The 25,842-nt window shown below is 45.8% G+C and overlaps 2 protein-coding genes across 4 annotated transcripts in view; one reads left to right on the forward strand and one right to left on the reverse strand.

Moving 5' to 3' along the window:
• Window positions 1–3,648, reverse strand: NCDN (neurochondrin). Its single transcript, XM_062509038.1, has 6 exons — window positions 3,502–3,648; window positions 2,146–3,132; window positions 1,799–2,025; window positions 1,400–1,624; window positions 1,035–1,177; window positions 1–741 (listed from the first exon to the last, which is right to left on the reverse strand). The coding sequence occupies exons 1-6, from the start codon at window positions 3,601–3,603 to the stop codon at window positions 275–277; spliced, it is 2,151 nt and encodes a 716-aa protein (XP_062365022.1). The 5' UTR covers window positions 3,604–3,648; the 3' UTR covers window positions 1–274.
• Window positions 3,649–3,872: 224 nt separating this feature from the next.
• Window positions 3,873–25,842, forward strand: part of KIAA0319L (KIAA0319 like) — a 29,851-nt gene continuing 7,881 nt past the window's right edge. Inside the window, exons 1-16 of one of the 3 annotated variants that reach the window (XM_062508847.1) lie at window positions 3,873–4,115; window positions 5,051–5,290; window positions 9,043–9,689; window positions 14,616–14,898; window positions 16,906–17,007; window positions 17,866–17,963; window positions 19,089–19,176; window positions 20,172–20,264; window positions 20,834–20,966; window positions 21,828–22,056; window positions 22,773–22,896; window positions 23,451–23,583; window positions 24,447–24,595; window positions 24,897–25,048; window positions 25,221–25,359; window positions 25,670–25,829. In XM_062508847.1, the coding sequence (XP_062364831.1) occupies window positions 5,149–5,290; window positions 9,043–9,689; window positions 14,616–14,898; window positions 16,906–17,007; window positions 17,866–17,963; window positions 19,089–19,176; window positions 20,172–20,264; window positions 20,834–20,966; window positions 21,828–22,056; window positions 22,773–22,896; window positions 23,451–23,583; window positions 24,447–24,595; window positions 24,897–25,048; window positions 25,221–25,359; window positions 25,670–25,829 (2,672 nt within the window). In that variant the 5' untranslated portion in view covers window positions 3,873–4,115; window positions 5,051–5,148. Of the gene's footprint in view, window positions 4,116–5,050; window positions 5,291–9,042; window positions 9,690–14,615; window positions 14,899–16,542; window positions 16,682–16,905; window positions 17,008–17,865; window positions 17,964–19,088; window positions 19,177–20,171; window positions 20,265–20,833; window positions 20,967–21,827; window positions 22,057–22,772; window positions 22,897–23,450; window positions 23,584–24,446; window positions 24,596–24,896; window positions 25,049–25,220; window positions 25,360–25,669; window positions 25,830–25,842 lie in introns of those variants that run through there. The other 2 variants (XM_062508846.1, XM_062508848.1) reach the window with 2 other exon arrangements.

Genomic DNA, 25,842 nt, shown 5'->3' on the forward strand with positions numbered 1-25,842 from the left:
TGAAAAACAAACTGACACAATGTCTTTAATAACAAAATCAGGCTGTTTTTACAGATAAATCCTCACAACAGGTCAAGCAAGGGCATGGTGAAATGTTCTGAGGCAGCAGCAGTTCTGCACCCCGATGTGGGCAGTGCTGATCATGCTGGATGCTGCTGCATCACTCCAGTTCTGTAAAGTTGGGTCATTTAAATGTTTGGGGGTTTTTTTGTGCCTATCTGGCAGCAAAGAGTATGGTGGAAGTGTTGAACAGACCCGGTGCAGGTGTCTGGCTTCATTTCCCATCTAGAGTGCTGCTGGCTCCTCCCTGCTTGGCCAGACACTGTTCCAGAGCTGCCATTCCATACAGACTGGCCCACTCTGTGCCATGGTGGGACAGGATCACATCCCTGCACTGCTCACTGGCTCTGGCCAGCTCCACCAGCACAGCCTGGAAAGCAGTGACAAGCTCAAAATCCACAGAGGAGGGAGCAACACGGGAGAGCAACTGTGAGAGTCCCTGCAGCCAGCGCGCCTGGAGAGCAGCGTGTGGCAGCCAGGGGAAAAGCGGGATGCAGCTGGCCAAGGCCTGCATTCCCAGGAACCAGAGCTCACAGATGTCATCCCAGGCACTCACGTAGGTGGGTGACACTGCCAAGGCCAGGCCATCGCTGTTGGGGTCTGCCTGGGCTGTGTGCGCCTGGGAGAGGAAGCGAATGGCAGCTCCAAAAAACTCCTTGGCAGACTTCGTGCCTTGAAGGGCTGAAAGGAAAAGGAAATGAACGTTACAATTTGCTCACTCAAAGAAGGGCCCTGAGGTGGGGCTGTGTGGAGCAGGACAAAATCTTCCTGCCCTAGGAAGCTCTTCGTCCCAGCACATCAGCTTGCTGAATGTTTCATGAATTCTTTGCTCCTGAACATTTTTGGATTATCACTTTTCTAGTGAAAAACTGGACCAGTTTTCCTTCTATGTGCTTTCTCCAGCCCAGATTCCTGGCTGCTGGGCTCTGCCCATGCAGCACGACGTGGGCTTTGCCAATGGGAACTTCCTTTACCTGCTGACCCCACGAGGATCCTGGCCATCAACAGCCCCAGAGTGGCAACATTTGCTGCCAGAACCAGGTGATGCTTCTGAGGCAGCAGAAGTGGAAGAGAGTTGAGCAACACATCCATCAAGGAGGAAAATGTTTTGTCATGCCTAGAGAGAAAATAAACCCTTTTTGACACGTTTCCTGAGCAGAGACAGAAGCACCTAAGAATGTCAAGGTTAAACACAGCACCAAAAAATGTAATGCAATTTGGGTTGAAAAAGAAACATCCCTTTTTCAGCATAGCATGTTAACAGATCCTCAAGCTCAGTACACAAGGTATCCTTTCTTCCCACTGCCAACCTCAGAGCCAGCTCCTACAGCTCTGTTACCTGACCAGGTCCGGAGCAGTCACAACCAGGTTAAGGAAAACCCCACACACGGTCTGGAGACTCATTTCAGTGCTTGTCAGGGGCGCTGGGGCCGTGGACTTGGAGGTCAGAACCTCCCACTGCTGCAGGAAGTACTCACACAGCAGTGCTGGTGCCCCTTCAGAGACGAGGATGTCCCGGGGCCTGTCCTCTGCTGTCAAATGGCAAAATCCAGGTAGCAGAAATCTGTAAGGGGAAAGAAACTGGGAGCATGAGGTAGAATGGGTCTAAGCCCTACATTTACATCCATCTCAGGAGAGAAAGCCCCATGGAACTGGCACTGCTGGGAGAGTGAAAATAGAAAAAATATTTGAGCAGGTTTGCACTAAAATGCAACAAATATGTGTTTAAAATGCTCACCTCAGAGCATCCTGGGCTAAGACAGAGCCCTTGGTGCTGACCAGCTCTGCCTGGGGAGGACTCACTGCTGGGCTGCCCTCCTTGAAAAGCTTTCTGGCATAATCAACAAGGAAAGGCAAGAGCTCACAGATTTCCTGCTTGAGGGAGGATGTCTCTTCTGCCATCCAAGCTCCAAGGACTCGAACAGAGGCAAAGATGAAAGGATCTTGCAGCTCCTCCTGTTTAACCTGCATGAAGAAAGCAAAGTGATACATTATTGTCACTGTACATCAACTACTACAGGTCTGGAAACCACAGTGGGCTTTACTCTGTATAGAGACACCCCCTGCCAGCCTGCCCTGCATTACCTCTTTCAAGTAGAATATTACAGCTCCAAATGCCTCCTCCATAATCCTCATGAGTTGCATTTTCTGCACATTTTCTAGCAGAGGGTTCTCTTCCCTCAGGCACTCCTGGATCCCCATCTCCATAATGACATAGCAGGCTGTCACCACTTCTTTCTTCCCCTCCATCTCCAAAGGACCTGGCTCCTCCAGGGTGAGGCGGACCTCCACACAAGCCAAGTTCACCAGCAGGGCCAGGAACTTGCTGCCAGCACTCCCTGCTGGGATCCACTCAGCCCCACAGGCCTGCACGAGGCTGGCCGTGAGCTTCAGAGCGGGGTCTCGCTGCGACTGGCTGAGTTTACTGCCCAAAACATCAGCCAGCCCTTTGTAAAGTCTGCAGAGGCACTCAGAGCCCTGTGAATTCTCTGTGAGAGGAGGTGACAAGGGGATGAAGTGAGGCAGAACTTCACAGAGCTCAAATTTGGTCATGTCTTCAGCCTTGAGGAAGTCACCAGAGAGCTTGCTGAGCACAGCCAGGAGCTGTGGAGCATCTCTTTGCCAGCACTTGGCCTCTGCTATGGCTAACAGCCCCACAAGCAGTGTGAGGGCACGGTCAGAGCCGTGACCCCCATTCAGGTAGGCCTGGCACAAGGCAGACACTGTCCCTTTGGTCACCAACTCCCTGGGACCCCTGGCTGTGGCCAGGACAGCACTGAGGCACTGGTACACATCATCGACCATAGATATACTGTCCGGGTCGCAGGGGGAAAGCAGGATGTCATTGAAGGTTGGGATTTTGTTCAGGATCTGGGAGTGCCCAGCTAGCTCCGGGTCGGTGCAGAAACAGGCCAGCAGGGTGAGGCCGAAGGCACGGAAGGTGTGCGGGGGGCAGCCATCTGGGGGCTGCCGGGAGGTCAGCAGGCGGGTCGGGAACGTGAATCCGATCGCATCGAAGATCTGGCGACGGGTCTTGGCATCCACTTCTCCAGCCCTGACTGCTTTGGTAACCTACGAGGCAAAACAGCAGTGGGCATGAGCACAGCAAAAGGATTTGGTACATATGTAAGATAGAACTTGCAAATCAGAAGTCAAAACAATGATAATTAGTGCAGGGAAGTACCCACTGAGCTGGCACGTGGCCCAAGTGCTAATCCAGAGATTTACCACGGTTCCAAAAGCGTGGCAGCACTGACCAACCCTCCGCACAGCCAGGTCAATGCCAGGCTGCCTCGCTTTGCTGAAGTGAACCCCAAAGCTCTGACACAGCTTGCTCTAAGCTCCCAATGCCCACCTCCCCGTCCCCCAGGCACTCCGGTGTCCAGTAGAGTGCTTGGCCTCCCCTTTGCCCGCTCCTGAGGCAATTCCGCGGTTCCTTACCAGGAGCAGTGCTGCGAACTGCTCGCTGTCGTTCCTCGCGTCTCTGAGCACACCAAGGCACCGCTTCAGCGTGGCGTGGCCATCCCCGGAGTCCGAGGCCATGGCCGGGAAGCGCGGCTGAAGGACTAGAAGGCAAAACGTGCAGCCTTCCCCCAAGGCTCCAGCCCCTTCCCTCACAGCGCCCCGCCTGCGGGCGCGCGCCACCTGCCCCCACAGCCAATCCGCGCGCCTCTTCCGCGCCGCCGACCAACCGCGTGCCGCCTTGTTGGGCGGTGCTCGAAGCCACCGCCTCCACGCGGAACTGTGGGCAAATCACCTGTGGCTGCGCGGCCCCCGCGCTCGCCCCGCCCGGTGCGACCGGGACCGGCGGCGGGGAGCGAGCGGCTGCGACCCGCGGCTCCGCAGCCCTGGCACTGCCCTTACGGCCGGACCCAGCTCTAGTGCCGGGAGGCAGCGGTTCAGCTTCCGGGTGAGCGTGCGCGGGCACCGCCATGGCCGCGGGGCAGGAGGCCGCGGTGCCCCCGGGCTCGCCGCGCCGGAGCCCCGACCGAGCCCGGCGCCCGGTGCCCGCTTGAGCTCGCCGAGGAGCCGCTGAGCCTCGCCATGCGCCCTTGGTACGTACTCATCGGCGGCCCGGGGCGCTGCCGCGTCCCCGGGGCCCGGGCCCGGCCCCGGGGGCTCCGGCCGGGCAGGTGCGGGGACCGGGGGGTTGGGGCGGCGAAAAGTTTCCTCAAGGACCTGTTGGCTGAACGGGCGCGGGTTTATCTCCGTGAAGTTTTCCTGCCGTGTTTGTTCCCCCTCTGCTGCGGACGGTTGAGTGTCATTCCTCGAGGTGTAACAAGCTCAGAGTGCTTGAGGAGCGCTGGTGGATCTGGTTCTAGTAGCATTCCCTGTAGCAGCATTCCCTTTGGATTCTTCAGAACTGGTAGATTTAGTGCTATTTAGTACCTGATGGTGCTTTTGTTGCTCCCTTAACATACATACTATTTATTACCTGTGTAATAATTAACGTTCTTCTACCGCATCTCCTAGAGATAATTTACATTCAGTTAACATATGAGGCTGTTAAATAGCCTTTGGCACTAGAAAGGCATAGAAGTTTGGCGATCTGTGGAGCAAAACAAGAAGCAAACCAGGGCGTTAGCTCCCAGTTTCCCAACGTTGATGTGCTCTCGTTTCCCCTTTTCTGGATGGCACCAGCCACCACAGACGTGCCTGCAATGACACTGCTGGGCAGATGTGCAGGGCTTGTCAGTGCCTGTGTTATCCTCGTGCTGCTGTCTCGGTGTCCAATCCACAGGCATATTTGAAACTGAAATTTCCCAAATGCCTGTTTGGAATCCAGTGGACAGCTACTGTGATATCAGTTGAAAAATGGGGTCTGGAAGAGAAAACCGTAAGGGAAAGTCCTCTGCGCTCAGCACTGGGAGCTGTGCCACTACAGGTTTCATTTGGGTATCAGATAATGATAGTTCCTTAGCAACAGCTGGACTAATCACAGCTGATAAGACATTTCTTTTCCTCCTCAAATGCTCTGTTCACTTTGCAGTCTCGCTGGATCTGTGCAGGAACATTTCAATTGCCACTGGATGCTTTGTGTCTCATACCCTACATGTTTCTAGAACCCCACTGCTGCCCACAAAGGCCATGGAGAAGAAGTTGGAAGCCAAGCCCAGCATCAGTGCCTGGTTCCTGTCACGATACTGCCTGGGAAAAGCTGTGAGGGAGCTGGGAGTTCTGCAGCTGTTCTACCTGTGCACTTGCCTGTGTGCCTTGTGCTCCTCTGCAGGTGACTCTTTTGTTCTCTCTGGAACCGTGTGTATAGATTTTTATAGTCTTTGTCCTTCTTTTTTAAAATACTCTCAGAGAAAAGTGAAATGGTAGACATTGTAGGGTTGTCTTTTTATATTAGTTTGCTTTTTAATTGATTTTTAAAAACTAACAAGCCAAAGCTGTTGCTTTTTTTTTTTTTTAAACCAAACAAACCACCACCCTTGGCAGTTACTAAATGAGCTCTCAAAAGTGTAGCTTGTATCTCAGACAGAGCTTTTTCTGACCTTAATTTTTCACAAAAGGAACAAGTGATAATCTGGAAAATAATTTAATTTAAAGAAAACAACCTGGAAAGGCAGGAGTGTTTTTTAGCCCTAAGATGTTTAGTGCTCTTCCCAAGAACAGTGTGTCAGAAGCCTTTATTTGCCTACAGGCAACGGTTATGTTTGGTTTTTTTATTTCCTGTTCAAACTTGAGCAACCAATCTCCTACTCAAGTAAATAACCAGGTTAGTGGCTCAGATGGAAGTTTTCCTCTAATGGATTGTGTGATGTTTGGTTTGAGAAGGGGTTGGTTTGCTTTGTTTCCCAGTTCTGTGGACGTGTTCTCCAGGCAGCTGCAGTGTGCCTGTTGTGTTACTGGACCTTCCTGGCAGATTTGATTAAGATAATAAGCTGTGTGATCTTAATCAGTTAATTTAGACCCTGGAAAGATGTGTTATATTCCTGGTCCTAGCAAAGTGTTGGGTGTTTGAATGGCGTTTCCTTATCTGCTGGGCTTCCTGCATGCATTTCCTGGCTTTAGTAATTTCTTGGAAGTTTGGAGTTAGAGCTCCTATGAGGCTCCTAGAGGGTGTTCTAAATGGTGTTGGTGTGTTGTGTGCTTGGAAGAGTTAAAGCCAAGACTCCTAGAATTGTTAAGGTTGGAACAGTGCAGGTCTGAGATCATCAAGTCCAACGGTTAAATGAGTGAAGAGTCCATTAAACTAAGGTTTTTGCATGTGCAGAAATAAATATAATTATACGGACATAGTTACCCTGATGTGAACATTTTTTTTTCCGTTGCAGAGTTTTAGTTATTTTGAGCTTGTTTGGGTCACTCAGGCAGCAGAGTTTGTGAAGCTGAGGAGGAGTTATGGCTGCCTAGAAATGAGCGTGGTCATGTGGAGTTACGCAAGGGGGACTGTGTTGACATAACTGACTGACGTGTGGAAGGTTTAAAAAGTGTAGAGTCAAGTCTTTAATCATTAATCTGCTATCAGGCAGGATTAACTGCCTGGGCAAGTCTGTTAACCTGAAGTTATTAATAGAAGCTATTCTTGTGGGTTCCATTCACCTGCTGCTCAGCAAAGCTGTGAGCTGCATCCCTGGGACAGGAACTCCTGAGTTCCTGGGAAGAGCAGTTTTCTCCACTGATGTGACAAAAACAGTATGGAAAAGTGACTAAGCACACCCACTGTGCAGGTGTCTTGTGACTTGTGTGGTGCTGAGCTTAGGAGGGAACTCGTCCTCAGGAATGTTCCTGCTTTCCACAGATGAAATGCAAGTATAGACTGTTTTTTCCTGGGACAAGTGAAAATCAGTATGTCTCTGTGGAAAATTCACATCTGGAGTGCTGACCTGGCATGCCTGTTCTGTCATTCCTGAGAGTTATCTGAGTTTTAAGATGTCCATGTACAGCAATTCAGAAGAACATATTGGCTGATTTCAAATAAACATGTCCCAGGTGGCCATTAACAGAGTTCTGGAAATGAAATGTAGCCAAAATATTATTCAGATCTTGTTTTAGCAGTGTGTTAAAAGAGCAGCAGAATGCTCTCAGCATGGTAGTGTTGTGTCATCCAGGCTAAGTCATGGCTCTGACATGTTGAGGAGATGTTTCTGGGGGTCCAGGCTTTACATTTGAGATTAATAAATATAATACCCGTATTAGGTATTGATTTGTCACCAGGGATATCTTCCCTGGGAACATTTTTCTCTTAAATGTGCCCCATTCTGTGTGTGCCCCAGTTCTAAGCCTGGTACTAGAAACTGCTGCTGAATTTCACTGCTTCCATATCAAGCCTTAATTTGAGTGGTATGTGTGAGCCAGGCCTGACATATGAGGAGAGATGGATGAGCAGTGGTGGAGGAGGAAGGATTTTAGGAATGAGGGAAGCAGCACATTTCCCTCATGCACAGGATATATTAGGGACGGTGATTCACCTTTAACAGAAAGGGAATTTTACAGGAAAAACATAAATCTGGGTGGATGAGATCCTAGTGAAATTCACAGGAATGTTGTAATTCTTCAATTTGTTATTGTTTCTCCAAGTCTGGAGAGAGTGTGTGTGCATACACGTGGGTTTGGTGTGTACACAGGTTCCATATTCTGTCCTAATTCCAGCTCCATCAGATTGGTGCCAGGAGCTTGTCCCTGCCTGTGACTGTGACAGTGGTGCCAGGGTCTGGCTGTCAGGCATTTCGGGTGTGATGAGGTTGGCTGATGCCCTGGCACACGGATTCCCTGTCTTCTCTCTCTCCAAGGAAGTGCTGTGTATTGATGGGGTGTGATCTTTTTTAAGTGCTGATGTCAACTTCTCTCGCTGTTGAGCATTTGCAGAGTTTCTTTTGCATGTTTCATTGCTCAAGTGAGAAGCTTCTCCCCCTTCTGCTCAGTGGTGGGTTCAGAGACCCACAGGGAGCTCTGTCTTCCATGACTTGGTCAGTAAACTTGAGTTCGTTCTCAGTCAGGATATTGTAATTTAAATTCAGACTTTATTTGAATGGAGAAAAATGTTTCCTATTTGTGTTGTGCTCAAGAACTCCATTCTTGACAGGGAGGGAGCCAGATCTGGACCATATTCGCCAGCTGCACAATTCCCAGTCCAGCAACACTGTTTGTAAAGTAATCTTCCAATGACCTATTATCACTTGGATTCTGAACACAGCAGAGTGTAACAGTCCCATAGGTCATTAGGCTATTTTTAGGGAGTTCTTAATCTGCAGAGCTCTGAATTTTAGAAGCTTTTAATCCACTGATCCCTGCAAGCACTCAAAATTTTCATGCTAAGAAAAAAAGAATCCATATGCAAAGCAGTTGCTGCTTTACTGCAGAGTTGAGACCTGAAGTGACTTGACTCTTAACAGAAATTATGTCCAAAGCTTGAGGGACTTTAATGAAAAACACTATGGCAGGGTGAGTGGCAAGGCTTGGCCTTGCAGAACTCTCTTCTAAAAGCTGTTACCAACTTCCCAAGTGGAGCAAATTCAGTCAGAATAAGCATCTGATGCCAAATATCAGCATGGAAGGGTTAAAAATGCCTCTGTACTGTGCTCCAAGCCAGTGCCACTGTTTGCAGTGTTTTCCTTCTATGCAGGCTGTGGGCAGAGAGGCAAGGCTGTAACTGGTTACAGGAAAGAACTGCACTTGGGATTTTGGGGTTCATTTTCTGGCTTTGAACTTGCTGTGTGACCTTGTTCCAGCTGCTCAGTGTGGGCATTATGGGCTCCTCTGGAACAGGAACATTTCTGTCTTCACTTCTGCTTCTCCATCCCTGTTGGAAAGGGTGGTGTGGCTTAGGTAGGAGGGGCAGATTGTTCCTTAAAATCTTGTGAAAGTACTGGATAGCAAGGGCAGGTAGGGATTCTGAGAAGTCAGATTTACTTTCCTGTATCCGCTCTCCTGCCTTATTCCTGTGCACCAAATTAATCTTGACAAGAGTGGTGACATCTATTATCCACTGCTTTAAAGGACTGAGAATTGTCTGTCTTCCCTCCTCTTTCCCAGATGCAAACTGGAACGGATCTAAATGTGAGCTGGGGAAGATCCTGCTTGGTGGCCGTTTGACATCTTGGGCAGGTCACCATTTGCAGCTTCTGGAAGGTTTCCATACTTTGAGCTCCTGTCAGACCACTTGCTGCCAGCACCCCACCTGTGATGCCTTTTGGTTCTTGGAAAATATGTGCATCCAGGTGAACTGCACCACGCCTGGCATGTGTCAGGCCAACAAGACTGGCTTTTCAGAATCTGTTTTGGTGTTTTTAAAGAAATCAAAAAGCACACAGCACTTGTTAAACTTCCATATGGAAGGTGGTGTGAAGGCTTGGAGTCACAAGTCTGACTGGGACATCCCTGTCCAGAGGAAGAAAAGACTGCAGAGATCAGTCCAGAAGTGGAGATTGGCAGGTAACAAGATACAGCTCCTGAGAAGGGATCTGGCAGAGAACTCCAGAAGCAGCCAAGGCGAAGCAGAGCGCTTGAAGGATCAGGTCCTGAGGCACTTAGTGGCAAACAGAGCTGCTCCTGAGAAAGAAAATCAAAAGCAAGACTTGCTGAAAAATGGACAGAATCCAAGAGAACAGAACCCCAGAACTGCACTTCCTCCTAAGAGCAATAATGTGAACAGATCACAGGATGCCAACGACTTGCCCCAGGTAAGTGATTTCTGGGGCTGGCTGGGGCAGCTGTCCCCCTCCTCAGTCTGGTTTCAGGTAGGTTTTGACTTGGAACTGCCCAAGTGATGGGATACCTTTTCAGCTTATCAGTTTTTCAGCCTCCTATCAACAAGCCATGGCCAGTGGTTTGGGGTTTTGAGGTAGGTCGTCGTCCCCCCCCCCCCCCCCCCTTTTCTTAGGTGGGATAAACTGTTGAAGTGGGAAGGTGAGGCAGGATGGAGTCTGTGATAATGCTTATCCTCTGTATAATCACACAGTGTGCTTGCCCAGGGAATGGTGACATGTCAGTGGGAATTGTTTGGGAGCTGAAAACTGTTACCTGTAAAAGAACCTGTTCAAATCCACACAATAAAATAAGCTGTTTTTATTTAATGCTGAATTGAGGCAGTTAAATATATTATTTGTTTTAATGTTATTTTATAGAGTCACGCATAGAGCTCACAGTGTACTTTGATGTCAGTCTGCTTGCTTCAGTTGGCATCTTAATGCCAAATGTTCTTTTTTTGAAGAGTGCTTCAGTTTCTCAAATCCACCAAAGCTTACCTTGGCACTGGGTGAATGAAATCAGTTTAGTCTCTACTCCAAATACATACAGTGTTAAGCCAGTACATCTTGATATTGCAGAGAATTTGGCACATTTGAATTGTTAAGTGACATTTGTATTTTTTGAGCCTTATCTCAAAAATACTTGTGCGCTCCTGATTGTGAAATATAGTTCTACTTTTTTAAACTGTTCCTGAAATAGCTTTTGCCATGTTTCAGGGATTTGGCATTGTACAAAACTGGTGCCTCTGGTTCTGGAAATGACTGAATTTTTCAAATCCTGGTTGCAGGTAGGGCTGTGACTGCCTGAGCCACCACCCTGGAGCAGGATGTGGCAAGCAGCCAAGGGACGCTGCTGGGAGCTCCCAGGCAGCCAGGGTGACGTGTGAAACCAGGCACTAAAACCTGACAAATGTTTGATTTTCCAGAACCCCCCCAGCATCTGGGGCCGACTTCAGCTCAGTTTTCTCTCTCCCCTGTAATGTTGCAGCCTTCCCACCCTCCCTGTTCTTTCCTCCTGCTGGCAGTGGAGCTGAGCACGGTGACCCCATTCTCTCAGCTGTCACACATGTGAGCAGATGTCTTTGCAGCCACTCTTAAATGTCTTCTCTTGCTCTTGGGGAACAGCTTTTACATCTCCCTGCTTGTTCTGTTTGCAGTTTTGCTTTCCAGGTTATCCTCCTATTACTGTCCAGCGTGTGTCTAGTAAACTGGTTGCAAAAATTAAATTACACTGATTAATCAGCTTCTGAATGTTGCTGAACATGCAGGATTTTGCATCTTTAGGAAGTGCTCCCATTGTCATTAATGTGCACTTTTGGATGTGTGCTGGGGAAAGGTTTTTACTCTCCTTGATGATTTTTGCTAATAAGAAAGTCCATGTCTCTTAACAAAATGCAAGTTCATAAAAATAAAAATCTTTTACTAAAATACAGAGACATGATGGAATTCCTGGCATTTGCATTTTTGAGGTTTAAGATAGAGTTTTTGAGGAGAAGAAAGAATTAAAATATCCACATGGGCTACTTCTGGGATTATTGAACCATCTAACTTTACCTGCAAAATGCAAAGCCAGCTTTGCAGCTGTCCTTGCACTTCAAATCCAAGAGCAGTTTAATGTGAGCCAAGGATACAACATTGGAGGCTGTGTTCTTGGGACATGGCCAGACCTTCCAGGAGGGTTGGTTATGGACCAAAATAAAGTTACACCCACGCTGAAATCAGTAGAACTTCTCCTGGGCTACATTTGGTCCAATCCAAGGATCACGTGGCTGGGTGTTTAATGCTGTTCTTTAGGAAGGGTTGGAAAATGGGGACAGTACTGGCTGTTCATACCTGAGAGCATCAGACACCTGAAGTAGGAAAGGACATTTGAAATCAAAGTGCTTTTTCTCCTCTGCTGCTGCTGAGCATTCAGTGTGTGGAAGGCAAACCTTTTCCTTTGCTCTTGCAGGCTCAGAGAGAAAGAAAATGATAGTTTTGGGAAAGCATTGCCTCTGTGGGTTTTAATTTTCCTCTTGCAGTTCTGATGGCTCCACAACCATCTGCAATGGCATTTGCTGATGTGCAATGAGCATTAAGTTCTGGTTTTACTATATCCGTGCTATGGAACCAGAATAAACTACAGTGCATCCTGCTCATCAGCCCTCAACTAAAGGAGATTGGTACTTTTTCATTAAAGTGCGTGACGTTTTCCAGGCACCAGGTTTTTTCTGTCTTGTTGTAGAATTCCTTGTCAATTTTAAAATGTAGCAACACATTTAATAGCCAGTCAGGAGAAGCATTTAAGTGCAGCACTGCAGCAGCTCTGCAGGCAGACTGGGAAAAGCTGGAGCCAGAACATTGCAACAGAGCCAGAGAACTCATTTCTGCCCTCACATCAAGCCCAGTGTTTGGCTCTTGCTGTCACACTTCCTGCAAGTGCTGGGTGCTTTTCATCCATGAGGAACAAGGAAATGTCTCTCTTTACCACCAGCACTAACTCTGTAATGGTTTGTGACATTACCTATGTTTTAGTGTCTTAAGAGTCTTCACAGATGTGACACTTACTGCAGACAGCAACTCTCTGAAAAGAGCCCATTTTGTAAATTCAGACCAGGCCTATTTGAATTGAAGAATAAAAGTAAATTCCAGAACAGAGGTATTTTTCTCTCAAGTAACTTGGGCTCAGTATGGATTCTGATGCACTAGTACCTCTAACAGACATGGGACTCTCAGACAAGGACACCAGGCTATTTGTCTCAGGCCAAAGGCATTTAGGGGTTGGAATCAAAATTGTCTGAGGCTCCTGTGTTGACTCAGGCCAATGTGTCACTTCTCTCTATTTTCTAAGCTAATAAGATAGGACAGCTGGCAAACTTTTAGTCTCCTTGTCATTTATCCCCAAGAATGAAATAATCTATTCTTTGCTTTAAAAGAATTCAGAGTTATGGAGTGAAGATAAGAAATGTCTCAGCTTGCAAGCATTAGAGGCATTTTTGACTGTTATGTTGCCCCAGGGAAAGCTTATCTTATTCGAGCTCTCCACAGACATTTGGCTGTCAATTCACTCTGAAGACTTTTGGAAGGAAGAGGATCTCTCTTAACTGTAAAGTGGGTTTTTTTTGGGAATTAAAAGTGAGTCAAGAAAGCATTCAGCTCCCTGGAAATATTGCCAAGCAAAGTGGGGACTCTGCTGTGGCCAGCAGGTAAATGTGAATGTCCCATGTGTTGTTTGTGACTCTTGTTCTTGTCACCCTTCTGGGTTGATTATTGAGAAGCAAAAAGTGGTTTCCCATAGTGGTAGGAAGTCATGGAAACATTCTGCTCCTGTGCCTTTCCTGTCCATAAAGACTCTGTCTCACTTGAGTTCCTGCCTGGTTGTTCCCCTCTTTCTCCTGCCAGCATTTCAAACTTTATCTTGATTAAAGAGAGTCAATACCCTTTGAAGTTGTCAGTGGGTGGAAGATGATACAGCTTGGGGCATCCAGCTGTCTTGAGGCCAGTGAGGAAGAGTAGCATGCCAGATTTTTCCTGCATGGATTCCAAAGAATCCATACTTTTGTTTAAGTAAGCCATTATCAAGTAACCAAATAAAGGAAGACCTCTTATGTCTGCAATACTAACAAATAATGTTTGATTCTTTGATCCATGAAGCTCAGATGTTAATCAAACAATTGTTTTACATTCTGTGAGTAAAGTGAGCTGAGATATGGTAAGAGGAAATTATTTGCCCAAGGCTGAAACAGAAACCTTGCAGAGAAGCCCTCAGTGCCTTCACTGCTGCTCCTGGCTTGGTTGGTCGTTTAGTGTGGGCAGCACAGCTTTATTTTTACAAACAACATTTAGTGTTTTCTAAAGTCCAGCCCATTTACTGACAGGGATGTTGCCCACCGTGGTCTGGAGTGTTTTCCCAGTTCCTGTTTCCTGGACTGAATGCCAACAGCATGGTCTGAAAGCTTGAGTATATTTCCTCCAATGTGAGCTTTTAATCACTCCTCTAATGGGGAGTAGTAATGGGAACTTCAGCTCTAAAGCACTTTCTGAGTCAAAGATGGTAAATTGCTCCATTTTAAATATTTAGCAGCTGTTCTCAAAATAGAGTTAACTAAAAAAAAAAATGTGCTACACACATGGACTTCACTGTGGAGCATGAATTGTCAGGAGTATGGCCTGGCAGACTAGCAACTGGAATGGGGCTAGGTAAAAGGAATTTTCTGATGAAAGAAAGGAAATTGTTCCTACCACTCTGATTATTTTCAATCAAGTGGCTTATCCTGTGTGGATGTGAGCAAACTTCTTGCCCTCCAGCTCCTCTCCCTGCCCCAGCAGCATCTCCTGGAGCAGGCATGCAGGGAACTCCATGTGTCAGTTCACCTTGTTTTGAAGAGTGGTTCCAAAATAAATTTCCTCTTGCTGCAACAATTCAGTTATTGCATAAAAATGCCACTGCAATCATCCTGCTTTGTGCTGGCCAACTGCATGGCTTCAGGAAAAAGAAATCACAGCCAAAGTACATGAACCCCAGTTTGTGGTCCCTGTCTTTTGGGTTGGTCTTATCCCACTTTTCTGTCCTTTTAGCTCTTCTCACTGCAGTTTTGAACCTGGATCTTCTCTTATATTTGCCACATCAACAGCTGTGCTATTTAATGCTGTAGCTAAGTCTGGTGTTAACTGGTGTTCAGCTGGGCTAGAAATGGCCTGTGTGCTGTGGAGGAAGAACATGGAGAAGCACTTCAGAAGAGAGAAGAGGAAGCTGTAAAAATTCCTGCTTCTGGAAAAACCAGGGATTTTTCAGCCTCCCTAACTGTGGAGGAGGAGAAGGGTAATTTAAAACTGCCATTCAGTGATCAGGTCAAACTCAGACAACGTTTTCCTTTACAGATCCACACAGGAACATCTGCACCAGCACCATCAGTGTTGGCTACGTTCTCCAGCCCTGTGGCACTGGACTTGACAGCTCCAGGGAAGACTGAGAAGCCTGGTCAGCCTGATGATGCCCGTCCTCACTCTGAGGTGTTTCCTACAGACAGCCCCATGCCAGTGAAAAGCACAGCAAAGGCACAGGCAGCAATTTCTGTGCCCAGTGGAGTCCCCACAAATGGCAGTGTTCCTACAGCCCAGAGCAGCGCTGCTGCAGCCCCAAGCACTGCTGCCACGACACCAGGTGAGGACTTGCAGGGCTCCAGCAAATGTCACCTGCTCAGGCTTTTTCAAGCTAAGGCAGTGTGGAAAAATAGGAGATAATTGTGGTACCTTGGAGAAAATTCTGAGCCACCTGTGTCAGCACACGTGCTGTTGGATCCCAGTAACTCCTGAGGTCTGGAATGGGACTTGGGCATCATAAATCTGCATGTGAGCATTGCATGTGAGGACAGCTGGGAACTAATGGGGATATCTTAATTCTCAAAGTGAAGGCTGAGATGTGATGCGGGGCAGAGTCCCAGGAGGTGTTTTTCCAGTAGCCTTGGCATGCTGCTATCCATCAAATCGAGCAGAAATCTTAATGTGTGCTCAGAAAAGGGTGTAACTGATTATTCTCTGTCCCTGAAGTGTCTCTGCACAGTTCAGCTGTGGAGAACAGTGTACTTGGCTGTTAGCCTGTGCTTTGCTTTGCAGCATGATGATGTTTCTGTTCACACTGCTATTTCCTAAAACAGACTGTTGAAAATGCATAAAGGCCAAAATGCCCTTTGGCAGCTCTCCCTGTAGGGGTGGCTGTGCACAGGGAATGGCGTGTACTGCTCGTGTGCTGTCTCAGAATTCACTTAATCCAGCGTGCTGAAGCACTCGCAGCTGAATTTCTTTTGAATTTAGGGTTGCTTTCCCTTACAAGGGAACAAATGCAAAGTGTAAGGGAAGCGCTGCATCCAAGGATGTTTTTGGCAGGAAGCTCATTGGCTGCTTATGCTGACAAGTTAATGGTTTGGGGTTTTTTTAAGGGCTTACCCCAGCTAAAACTGGAAAATACACTTTAAACATCTTCATTGGCTTGGCTGGGAAGACTAACATAGCCAGGGCCTCCTGGTTTTGCTAACCAATGCAGAGACGATGTAAAGTGTAGTTTTTCCAAGCTACCAAGTTTTCCCAGGGTTTTTTGTCTGTTTTTGTTTTTATTATTTCCTAATGAGATCTGATTTGCTTTTTGTGTTGGAACTCTTTGCAGGTGAAAGACTGATGGAGTATTTGAGAGAGAAAAGAAAAGGTGGTTAATTCCACTAGCTATTAAAATTGGAAGATAGATAAATAATAGATAATAAAGGTGGGAAAATAGCTGAATGTTTAAGGTCCTTTTTTGCCCATTTTTTTAAACTTGGATTTTTTTTGTGCATACCTCTGAAACATTGTCTTTGACAGGGTCAAACTAAAGAAAGCATATTTTCTATGTATGATTCCTAGGTCCAGTAATAAAAAGACAAATATAAAGCAAATGGGAAGGGAAGAGGGAAATGAGGAGGCCAAGAGGTGTTTTTAAGAAATGTGTTCAACTCTCTGGTTATCTTAATGCTAATAAAAAGCAGAAAAAATATGTCCCTGGCCATAGTTTTCAAGGTTACCTTGTAGTCTTTAAAAGCAACCTTATTTGAAATTGAATGGCAAGAAAATTCTTGAGCCGGGGTGGAAATGAAAATACAAATAAAAGGACCAGGTTTGTATCTTGAGCTTCCATACCCAGTGTGGCAGCTATGCAGGTTTTAAAAAAATTCTCTTAGCCCTCAAGCAGTTTTTCAAAAAAGAAATTCTGTGGATTCTTTATATATTTGTGAAGCTCTGAAATTGCAGTTTGGAAGTAGCAGTGTTTGTCTCACAGTGCCATGAGCCTGCAGCTGATTTCTCTGCCAAAAAGCTGTCAAGTCAAGCCCTTCCCATCCTGCTGGACCTGACTGAAGAGACTCCTCTGTGCAGGTCCCCAAGGGCCATGTTTCAGCACAGTATCTGCAAAGAGAGAGGTGACTGAGTAATTTTGGTCTTGTCTAAAAATTGTAAACCCACATTAGTGCTTTTGCACTGACAAGCAGAGCAAAACCTGAAATGGGAGGTCTCTTGAGGAACAGGATGTTTACAAAATACATCATAATTTGTAGATGGGGTTTATTCCATAAGCTAAAACCAAGGTGGATTTATGTGCATTTTTTTATCCTGCTCCTCTTCCAATTCTGCTTGTCCCTTTCAGCTATGAAGGAGCTGGTGGTTTCTGCTGGAGACAGTGTTGAAGTGACCCTGCCAAAGAATGAAGTTCAGCTAAATGCATTTGTGCTTCCTGAACCACCACCTGGTAGGGCTTCCCTGGGAGTTCTGCTAAGGGCTTGGGATGTGAAAAGGCAAACAGTCATTATGTATGGCATGTAATAAGGGCAGTCTTGAAAATGTCTTTTGTCAGAGAGCACTTTCTTGTGGAAGTTTCATACTGGGCTACTACCTGGTGCTGCCTCTTAGAAAAAATAGTGATACACAAAAAAATGGAAAGTGCTACAAAGCCTGTGGATTTGGGAAATTGTGGGAAGAGATAGGAGAAGAGATGGCACATTCTCTGGGTGGTATGTGAGGAAGAAATGGATTTTTAACATCTATTCTTGATATTTGCTGATAGGAACTGAGCTATATTAGCAAGTGATTGAAATCTGAATTGGGGTATTTGCCTGCTGAGGAGCACATTCTATACACTCCTCATTCATCATGCAAATTGTTGGCAGGTATTTTTAAAGTTCTTATCTTAACTCTGTCCACTGTGACAGTGGGAGCTGCAGAGGCAGGTGTATTCTGTGTTGTGCAGCAGCAGGGATTGATTCATTCCTGTTCAAAAATTGGCATTCCTATGTTTGCAGGATCTGAGGATGTGATAAGGCTTTTCTCTCTCTTATTATCCTGGAGCTGTGATTGTTCCAAAGCTCTTTATTGCCTTGGAGGCTGAAAGATGGGTTTTGATTCCAGAGTAAATGAGTTTAGAAGCACAGATTGTCTCTTTTCCTGGGTCTATTCCCAAAAAGCCGCAGCCCAAGCTGTCTCATTTCTCCACAGTGCAGCAGAATGTGCCTTGTAAATGTTTAATACCTTTGCAGTTCTTTATCATGGTAGAAAGACAGGCTTTGAAAACAAACATCTGGACCTTTTTTTTTTTTTTTTTTTTAATAAGGAACCACATATTCCTATGAGTGGGAGTTGATTACTCATCCAAAAGACTACAGTGGAGAAATGGCAGGGAAGCACTCCCAGACCCTGAAGTTGTCTAAGGTAAAGCTTTGGCTGCTCTATATCCTGTTGCATTAAATGCCAAGTGGAGAAGATGGGGGACCCCAGCAGCCAGGAAAGACTTGTATGGGATTTCAGGATGAATAGGAAATTGCATGATGGGCAGGAAGCCAACATTTGACTGCAAACCCTCTTCTGAGGCTCATAGAAAAAGGACATTGATCTGGCACGAGGGGAAGGAGAAATTGATTTCAGGAGGTACAGGCTGCCTACAAGCAGTGTGACAAGGCACACAAATGGCAGAAATTAACAGTAACAAGGGGTGGGAATATTCTTGGAACAGAATGATAGTCTGAGCCTTTTACTGCCCACTGCAAGAGGAACTTGCTGCTTCCATTAATGAGAGCCCTGCAATACCTCATGGCATGTCCCTGGCTGCTGCTCTTAGACAAGCTCTAACAGGGAAAAGGTTGCCAGTTCCTGCACATGGGGATTCTTAACAAGGAAATTACTCTAAGTACTTTGAATATACAGTTCTGTACTTGAGACATTCCTTTGAGCAGCCTGGATTCTACTGCTACTCAGAAAAACATCTACAGGCTTTAGCAAGGATATCATGCAGAGCCAAACCTTGAAAGGAATGTGCAGGTCTCTGTCAGGGCTTCAGACTTTTGGGTATCAAGATTGTTATCCAGCACCTGGTCCCTCACCCTCTCTTTTTGGCTCAACAGTGAATAGTGAAGAGGTGACTGCCTGGCTCATGTCACCTAGAAGGAAGAAAAGAAACACTTGCATTTATAAAAACACACAAGAAGAGATTTTCTTCTTAAATGTAGCCCTTCTCACCTCAAATGCAATCTGCTACTGCAGATTCCTGTGGCCAGACAACCTGAACTAATCTCTGTTATCTCTCTTCTGTTTGCTTTTTGTTGCTGGAAAATAAAGCTTGACTGATAATCCTGTGGCAGAGAGAAATATGAGTCTCTGATTTCTTCATAGCCACTGTAAACTAAAAATATGTGTAATACCATTTTGAGCTGGAAACCATCCTTTGCTGTGTATGCAGAGGCTGAAGCACAATGGCCTGAGTCAAAGCACAGGAACTTGACCTTCCAATACAGGGTGCCACCAACCTGTAGGTAGATAATCTTTTGTGTTTGTTTCCAGCTTACTGTTGGCCTGTACGAGTTCAAAGTCGTCGTGGATGGGGAAAATGCTCATGGAGAGGGATATGTGAATGTAACAGTGAATCCAAGTGAGTGCTGGGATTGGATTTTTCTTGACTTCAACTGTGTCTGACAAGCCAAGGAAGCTGTACCATGGGGTTAGATTGTTTGGTTTAGTGTGGTGATAATTCACTGTGCTGTGGACTTGCAGCGTGTGTTTGTGTGTGTATATATATATCTATGTCTGTATTAAATAATTTCCTGAGATGGGAAGCTACTGCTAATACACAGCTATTTTTGCTGTACTGCATCAAACCAGCTACTTGATAAAAGAGCTGTAATCGTGATAGGGAAGTGCTCAGCAAACAACTCACCCTGAAAGGTCACTAATTCTATAAAACCTAGCTGCACTCTGAGAAAAAGCTTATAGCAGCAGGAACAAAAACTGAAGAGAAGCCAGAGTTTTGAAGCTCCTTTGGAGGTTCCTTTTTTCCTGTCCAGTAAGGAATATCATTCCCAACCATAGGCAGGTTAAGTCAAATCTCATTCCTTATTGTAAGATGTGGTTTGCAGATGAGCTGGTGGAGATACAGCATCTTGTGCTGACTGCCTCACTTTTTAGGTGGCCTGTGTAAAGAGACAACCACAGGTTTCAATAAAACCCCTTCATTTTGCAGTCTTCTTGTACAAACTTTGTGGGCAAAGGACGGGTCTTGCACTCCCTAAATTAGCAAGTGTGTGGCTGGTCTTCTGGGTGCTGTGGCTGATCATTTCCTTATAAGCAGTGACTTTGCAGCTGGCAGCATGCACCAAAATTCTTCACTTTTCAGAGCAGCAGCCACACTGTGGCAGGAAGCTGTAGGTGCTTGATCCAGTAGGGGAAAACTGATCCAGTGCAGCTTTCCCAGAGCACTGGTGTGCTGGCTGTTCACACTGTTTGAACCCCCTTTTGGTAGCATTGATTCCCCAATCAATGGTGTAGAACATGCTGGAAGCACAAATCGCTGTTCTGATAGTTTTGCAGTTCCTTGGCCAGGGCTTTCTGCCTGTATTGTCATGCTAACAGCTGGGGTCGTTGTTGCAGAGCCCCGGGTGAATCAGCCTCCTGTTGCCATCGTGTCCCCACAGTTCCAGGAAATCTCCCTGCCGACCATTTCCACTCTTATCGACGGCAGCAGTGAGTACCTTCAGGTTTAAGTGCAGCATCCTGCAGGGATGGTTTGTTTTTGGTCCTGGGCTGGCCTTTTGCATAAAGTTTAGGAGAAACAGTGACAGTGTCAAACACAATTTAGTGAAAAGAATTAGCCTATCTGGCCAGGAGAGCAGAACACACACATCACCTCTCCATGTTCCCTTTTGAAGGGCACTGGCCTGAGCCAATCTCCTAAAAAAGGAAAAGCTCTGGAGGTTGCTGCTTAGAATCAAAAAATAATTGTCAGTCAAAATTATTGGGCTCTTGGCTAAACTTCAAACGTGTAAGTTACTGGCATGCCACCTTCAGTGATTCTGACCTGCACTAGAGGTTTTCAGGAGTTCCTTTAAACAAATTCAGGTTGTCTTAGCCCCAGCTAGCACTGATTTGCTACAGTTTGGGTGTCTGAGCATAACACAGACTCTGGGCTTGGACCAAAAATACCTTTGCCCACTAAGCCCAGGGCAGAAGTGGGGACTGACCATCTGGAATCTGTGAATTTTCCAGCATTTTCCAGCTCCTTGTGTGTATGTTTTCCTCCATTACTGAAACAGAAAGCACAGATGATGATAAAATTATCAGCTACCACTGGGAAGAGCTGAAGGGTCCCCTGCGGGAGGAGAAGGTTTCCAGTGATACTGCCATACTGACACTGACCAACCTGGTACCTGGCAATTACACATTCAGGTAGGTCACACCTGGGAGAATCCATGAGTTCTCATCCCTTAAGAGTGAAATGTATGAAATTCCTGAGGTGTTAATCTGGTTAAAAAAACCAAACAAATCAAAGCATGGAGAGAACTCCATTTTGTGATGTTCTCTCTCTCCACTCCTACACTTTCAAGTAGTTTTGTAGCTTTGCACTTCAGGAGGGATAAGCTGTCCAGCTACTTATTATTCTTGACTTGTAGTCCTGCTTAAAATGATGGCTGGTCTGTCAGTGCTACAAAATGTCTCTTGAAATGTCAAATCTAAATTCTTTGGGTAAAGGCTTAGGAAGAAGTGCGGTCTTCAAATCCAGTTTTTAAAAGGAATGTGTTTGTCTCAGAGAAGTGAATGAGGCCTAATGGTTTGATGCATAGGCTGGGCAATGGGTGGTAGCTGATTTTACTTTTGTATTTGTCCTGTGTTTTTCCTTTGGCCTGTATTTTGGTGGGATATCCATCACTGCATCAGCAGATCTATTTAAAGTAAAACAAACTGGAGTACCTCTTACTGAATGCTGCTTTCTTGTTAAACAGTAGGCATATAAACTAATCAGATGCATGTTCAGATCTAGATTTAGCAAAAAGTAGTTGTGTTTTGTGGTACCAGCCTACCTGAGGAGATGTGCTGTGTCCAGGCTACCTGTGGGTTAGTAATGCACTTCTGTGTTTCCCCTTGGTTGTTAGATTTCAAGTGAGAGATGGATATGACTGTTGATAATTCCTTACATCACTTTGAGGCTGATGATTGGACATTTGGGGGAAGTTTCTATTCAGAAAAGGCTGTATTCAGCTTTCATCACCATCACTCTTCAGTGCTTTCACTTCTTTTTTCCCTCTTCAGTCTAACAGTCGTGGATTCAGATGGTGCCAGCAACTCCACCACTGCCAACCTAACTGTGAAGAAGGCAGTGGATTATCCTCCAGTGGCCAATGCTGGCCCAAACCAGGTGATCACACTGCCTCAGAACTCCATCACACTTTATGGCAACCAGAGCACGGACGACCACAGCATCGTCAGCTACGAGTGGCTGCTCAGCCCCAACAGCAAAGGAAAGGTGATGGAGATGCAGGTCAGTGCAGGTCTCCAGTGTTCTGAGTGGCTCACTACCTGGGCTTTTATCTATAATCAAACCACTGTTAGCAGATGTCTTTTATAATCTAGAGAGCAAATGATTAAGTGTGTGCTTAAAGCTAAATCTGTGTGAAGCTGGGATTGGTTTAGTGGCTGAGCTGGTGCACCAGCCTCACCACTGGCATCCTGTTCCTTTCTTCAACAATGCAGTTTTAAATTGTGCTGAAGAAGTAGGATTGAGAGAGGTGGGAACTTTTGAGCTGAATCTTGGAGTCTAAATTTTGCTGTTACTAGCCAGACTCTCCTCAGTGCTAAACAGTAAATGTTGGAGGTTGTTTCTGTGTCATCATTTTTCTTTTAAAGATTATTACTGCTGTAAAATTTATAGAATAAGAAAGTCCATGAATCAGGTTTACAATGTATGGGATTTGCACAGGCCTCCCCAGAGATTTTAGTGGAGCTGGAAACTGCTGAATCCCAAAAGGTCTGCTTGTATGGCATTGCTCTTGTTTTGTCCCACAACAATGTCAGTGTGCATAAGTCTAGCTGCAAGAGCTTTGCATGCTGAGGTGGCACAGACTCCTACTCCCATAGCAGGAATTGGTAATAACCCCCTAGAATGTGCTGGTAATAGTTACTTTAGATTCAGAGTCTTCTGGTCCATCATCATCTGTGTGAGGATTGTTTTTAATCCATGAATATATTTTCTCACAGGGCGTGAGGACACCAGTCTTACAGCTCTCTGCAATGCAGGAAGGTGATTACACCTACCAGCTCATAGTGACTGATTCTGCTGGGCACCAGTCCACTGCAGAGGTCACTGTGATAGTCCAGCCAGGTAAGCTGCCTTTACCTGCTGTTGCTGCTTCCCTTCCAGGGGTTGAAGGTGAGTAGCAATGTCAGCAGCCTCTAGATCTTATGGTGACTTTCAGGAAAGCTGCTCTGGTTTAGGACCATTCTGGGCTGGTATATTGCTGATAAATGAGCAAAATAAAGAGCAAAATAAAGCTTGTAGGAATAGTGCCTTTGTAGGCCATTCTCTTATTTTACACAATGTAACCTAATTTATATTTTCCTACAATAAAGGCAGGATTGTGTTTCCAAAGATCTGTGTCTGCCCACAGTGCTTGGTCATGGAATGGGGACAGGAAAAGTGAAGCAGCGCTTACAGAATGAGAGCAAAAATCAGAAATCCTGGTTTTCAGTCTCACTTTATTGCAGATGTATGAATGAAATGCTTGCTGGAATTCTTAACTCCTTTTAACCTCACTCTATCTGACTACAAGGTAGTGGGCAAGGGATGTGCTGGGGATCATGGAGAAATACTTAATGGTGGTGTTTTCAGCTTCACCTTTATGGTGTGTACATGAGAAATCCTGCATTGTTTTCCAGAGAACAACAAGCCCCCAAAGGCAGATGCTGGTCCAGATAAAGAATTGACTCTTCCTGTGGACAGCACCACTCTAGATGGCAGCAAGAGCTCAGATGACCAGAAGATAGTCTTCTTTCTTTGGGAAAAAACACGGTGTGTATCACCTTCCATCTTGTGTGTCCAAATCTTTCTTTTAAAACAAGTCACACCCCCACACCTCCCTTGTGTTCAGTCATGATCACATTGGACCTGACTGACCTGAATAAGACAAGGATTTATGTTTGATTGGAAAGAAGTGGAGTTTTTTTGAGCATGAGAAGTAGCTTTGCCTTTATCTCAAGGCCTGACTCCCACTCTGTGTGTGGTGTGGCTCAGGAGTGTTGCCATTCACAGCAGTGGAGCTTTTTCTTGGTCTGATGGAGAGACTGACCCTTGTAATTGAAACAGCAGCAGGGTCTCTTACCTCGATGCTTTTGCAGTTTGTTTAAATGAGGCAGAGTTCTCTTCTGACTCTAATTTCTCTGAAATGCTTTAGGGAATTCAGGAAAAAGCCTATGAGCAACCTGCAGTAGCTTTTTCTGTTTGCCAATGCAAAGTCTGTGCAAAGCCCAGGAAATTAAGGACTGTTTTTGCTTTGCACCTTTTCTTTTTTTGTTTGTTTTTTTTTTTTTTTTTTTTTTTACAAAATTGGCTCATTGTGCAGTTCACAAAGCAATTTGCTGGAAGTACCACTATTTATAAATACCACCTAAATGCTGTTGTCATTGTTCCTCTGGTTTAAAATTAACCAAAACATTAAACTGCCAGAAATTATGCTTTTTGTTCTGGATCCTGCACTTACTCTTCAGATTATCTTGCTGCAACTGGAGAACATAAGTTTGCTTTTTATCCTGGACTCTTTATTCCTGGGCTCCTGTTTAGATCAAGGCTGCCTCTAGTACTCTATGCAAAGTTTAAACTGATAAAAACCCCCAGGATAGGTCAAAAACTAACCAAACCCCTTCTGTCTTGGTTAGGGGTCCAGATGGTGTGAAGCTGGAGAATGCCAACAGCAGCATTGCCACTGTCACAGGCCTCCAGGTTGGGACATATGAGTTCACTCTGACAGTGAAAGATGAGAAGAACCTGCAGAGCCAAAGCTCCGTCAACGTCATCGTCAAAGAAGGTACTTCCAGCCACCAGCAAAGCTGCTCAGTCACAAGTTATCTCTGAGCAGTTCAGCAAAACCTGTGCTCAGAGGCACAATAAAAGTAAAGAATGGAGGGAGACAGTGTGGAGAGCACTGAAATGGCCTTGAGTTTTGCCCTTTTCTGGAAGAACACTATCTTCAGCTTGGTCCTGCAGTACTTCCCTTCTCTTCCCTAGGGTTAGACAGGGATTTCTGGGGTACACTGGAGGTCTAATGCAGTAATTCTTGATTGGGCATTACAAGATTTTTTCCAAGTGCTTTCTCTCTATTTATTTAGAGATAAACAAGCCACCCATTGCAAAGATTGCTGGTAATGTTGTCATCACCTTGCCCACAAACACAGCAGAGCTGGATGGATCGAAGTCCTCTGATGATAAGGGGATTGTCAGCTACTTGTGGACCCGGGACGAGGGAAGCCCTGCAGCTGGGGTGAGCTTTCTTTCGTAAAGGATCACAAAAATCAGTGCAAGGTAGTGTTGACAGCTCTTGAGGAAATACAAAGCTCATTGTTAGGATGTTAACTCTGTCATATCCTGAAATGTGATGATACGTGGTGCTACTTTGATAATTTTCCTCATACTTACTTTATTCTGCCTTCCAGGAAGTCTTAAATAATTCAGACCATCATCCTGTCCTCCTCCTGTCCAATCTGGTAGAAGGGACCTACACATTTCACCTCAGAGTAACAGATGCCAAAGGAGAGAGTGATATGGAAAGGACCACAGTGGAGGTCAAACCTGGTGAGTCTGGGTTTTGTGCTGTACCACATTTGCCTGCAGCCTTCTGGATGCAGTATACTGGGATTAAAATGTATCACCTACTCCAGTTTGGAAGTGTGAATGTCAAAGGTTTTGGGGGATATGGTTGTATTTTCCTGTGGTTTTTGAGGGCTGACTCTTACTGCTTCTGTTACCTGTGCAAGTCATATTTGTGTCTCTTCCCACAGTGCCACACTGTAGTTCTGTGTTTATATCAGAAACATCCTGGAAAGATAGCTAAAAACCTGCCTTGTGCCCATGCTGCTAAACAGAACCTCTACATTCTCTCTAGATCCTAGGAAAAATAACCTTGTGGAGATAATTCTGGATGTGAACGTGAGCCAGCTGACAGAGAGGCAGAAGGGGATGTTCATCAGGCAGATCGGGGTGCTGCTGGGGGTCCTGGACTCAGACATCACCGTGCAGAAGATCCAGCCATACACTGAACAAAGGTGGGATTCACCT

Source organism: Cinclus cinclus, chromosome 26 (genome assembly GCF_963662255.1).
Source record: "Cinclus cinclus chromosome 26, bCinCin1.1, whole genome shotgun sequence".
NCBI classification, from domain to species: domain Eukaryota; kingdom Metazoa; phylum Chordata; class Aves; order Passeriformes; family Cinclidae; genus Cinclus; species Cinclus cinclus.

Excerpts from the sequence above, each read along its gene's own strand:
- NCDN (XM_062509038.1), bottom strand. The coding sequence starts at position 3,603 with ATGGCCTCGGACTCCGGGGATGGCCACGCCACGCTGAAGCGGTGCCTT. Across the intron at positions 1,178-1,399 it reads ACTGCTCCGGACCTGGTCAG|GCATGACAAAACATTTTCCT; the intron begins GTAACAGAGCTG and ends TTTTCTCTCTAG. Across the intron at positions 742-1,034 it reads GATCCTCGTGGGGTCAGCAG|CCCTTCAAGGCACGAAGTCT; the intron begins GTAAAGGAAGTT and ends TTTTCCTTTCAG.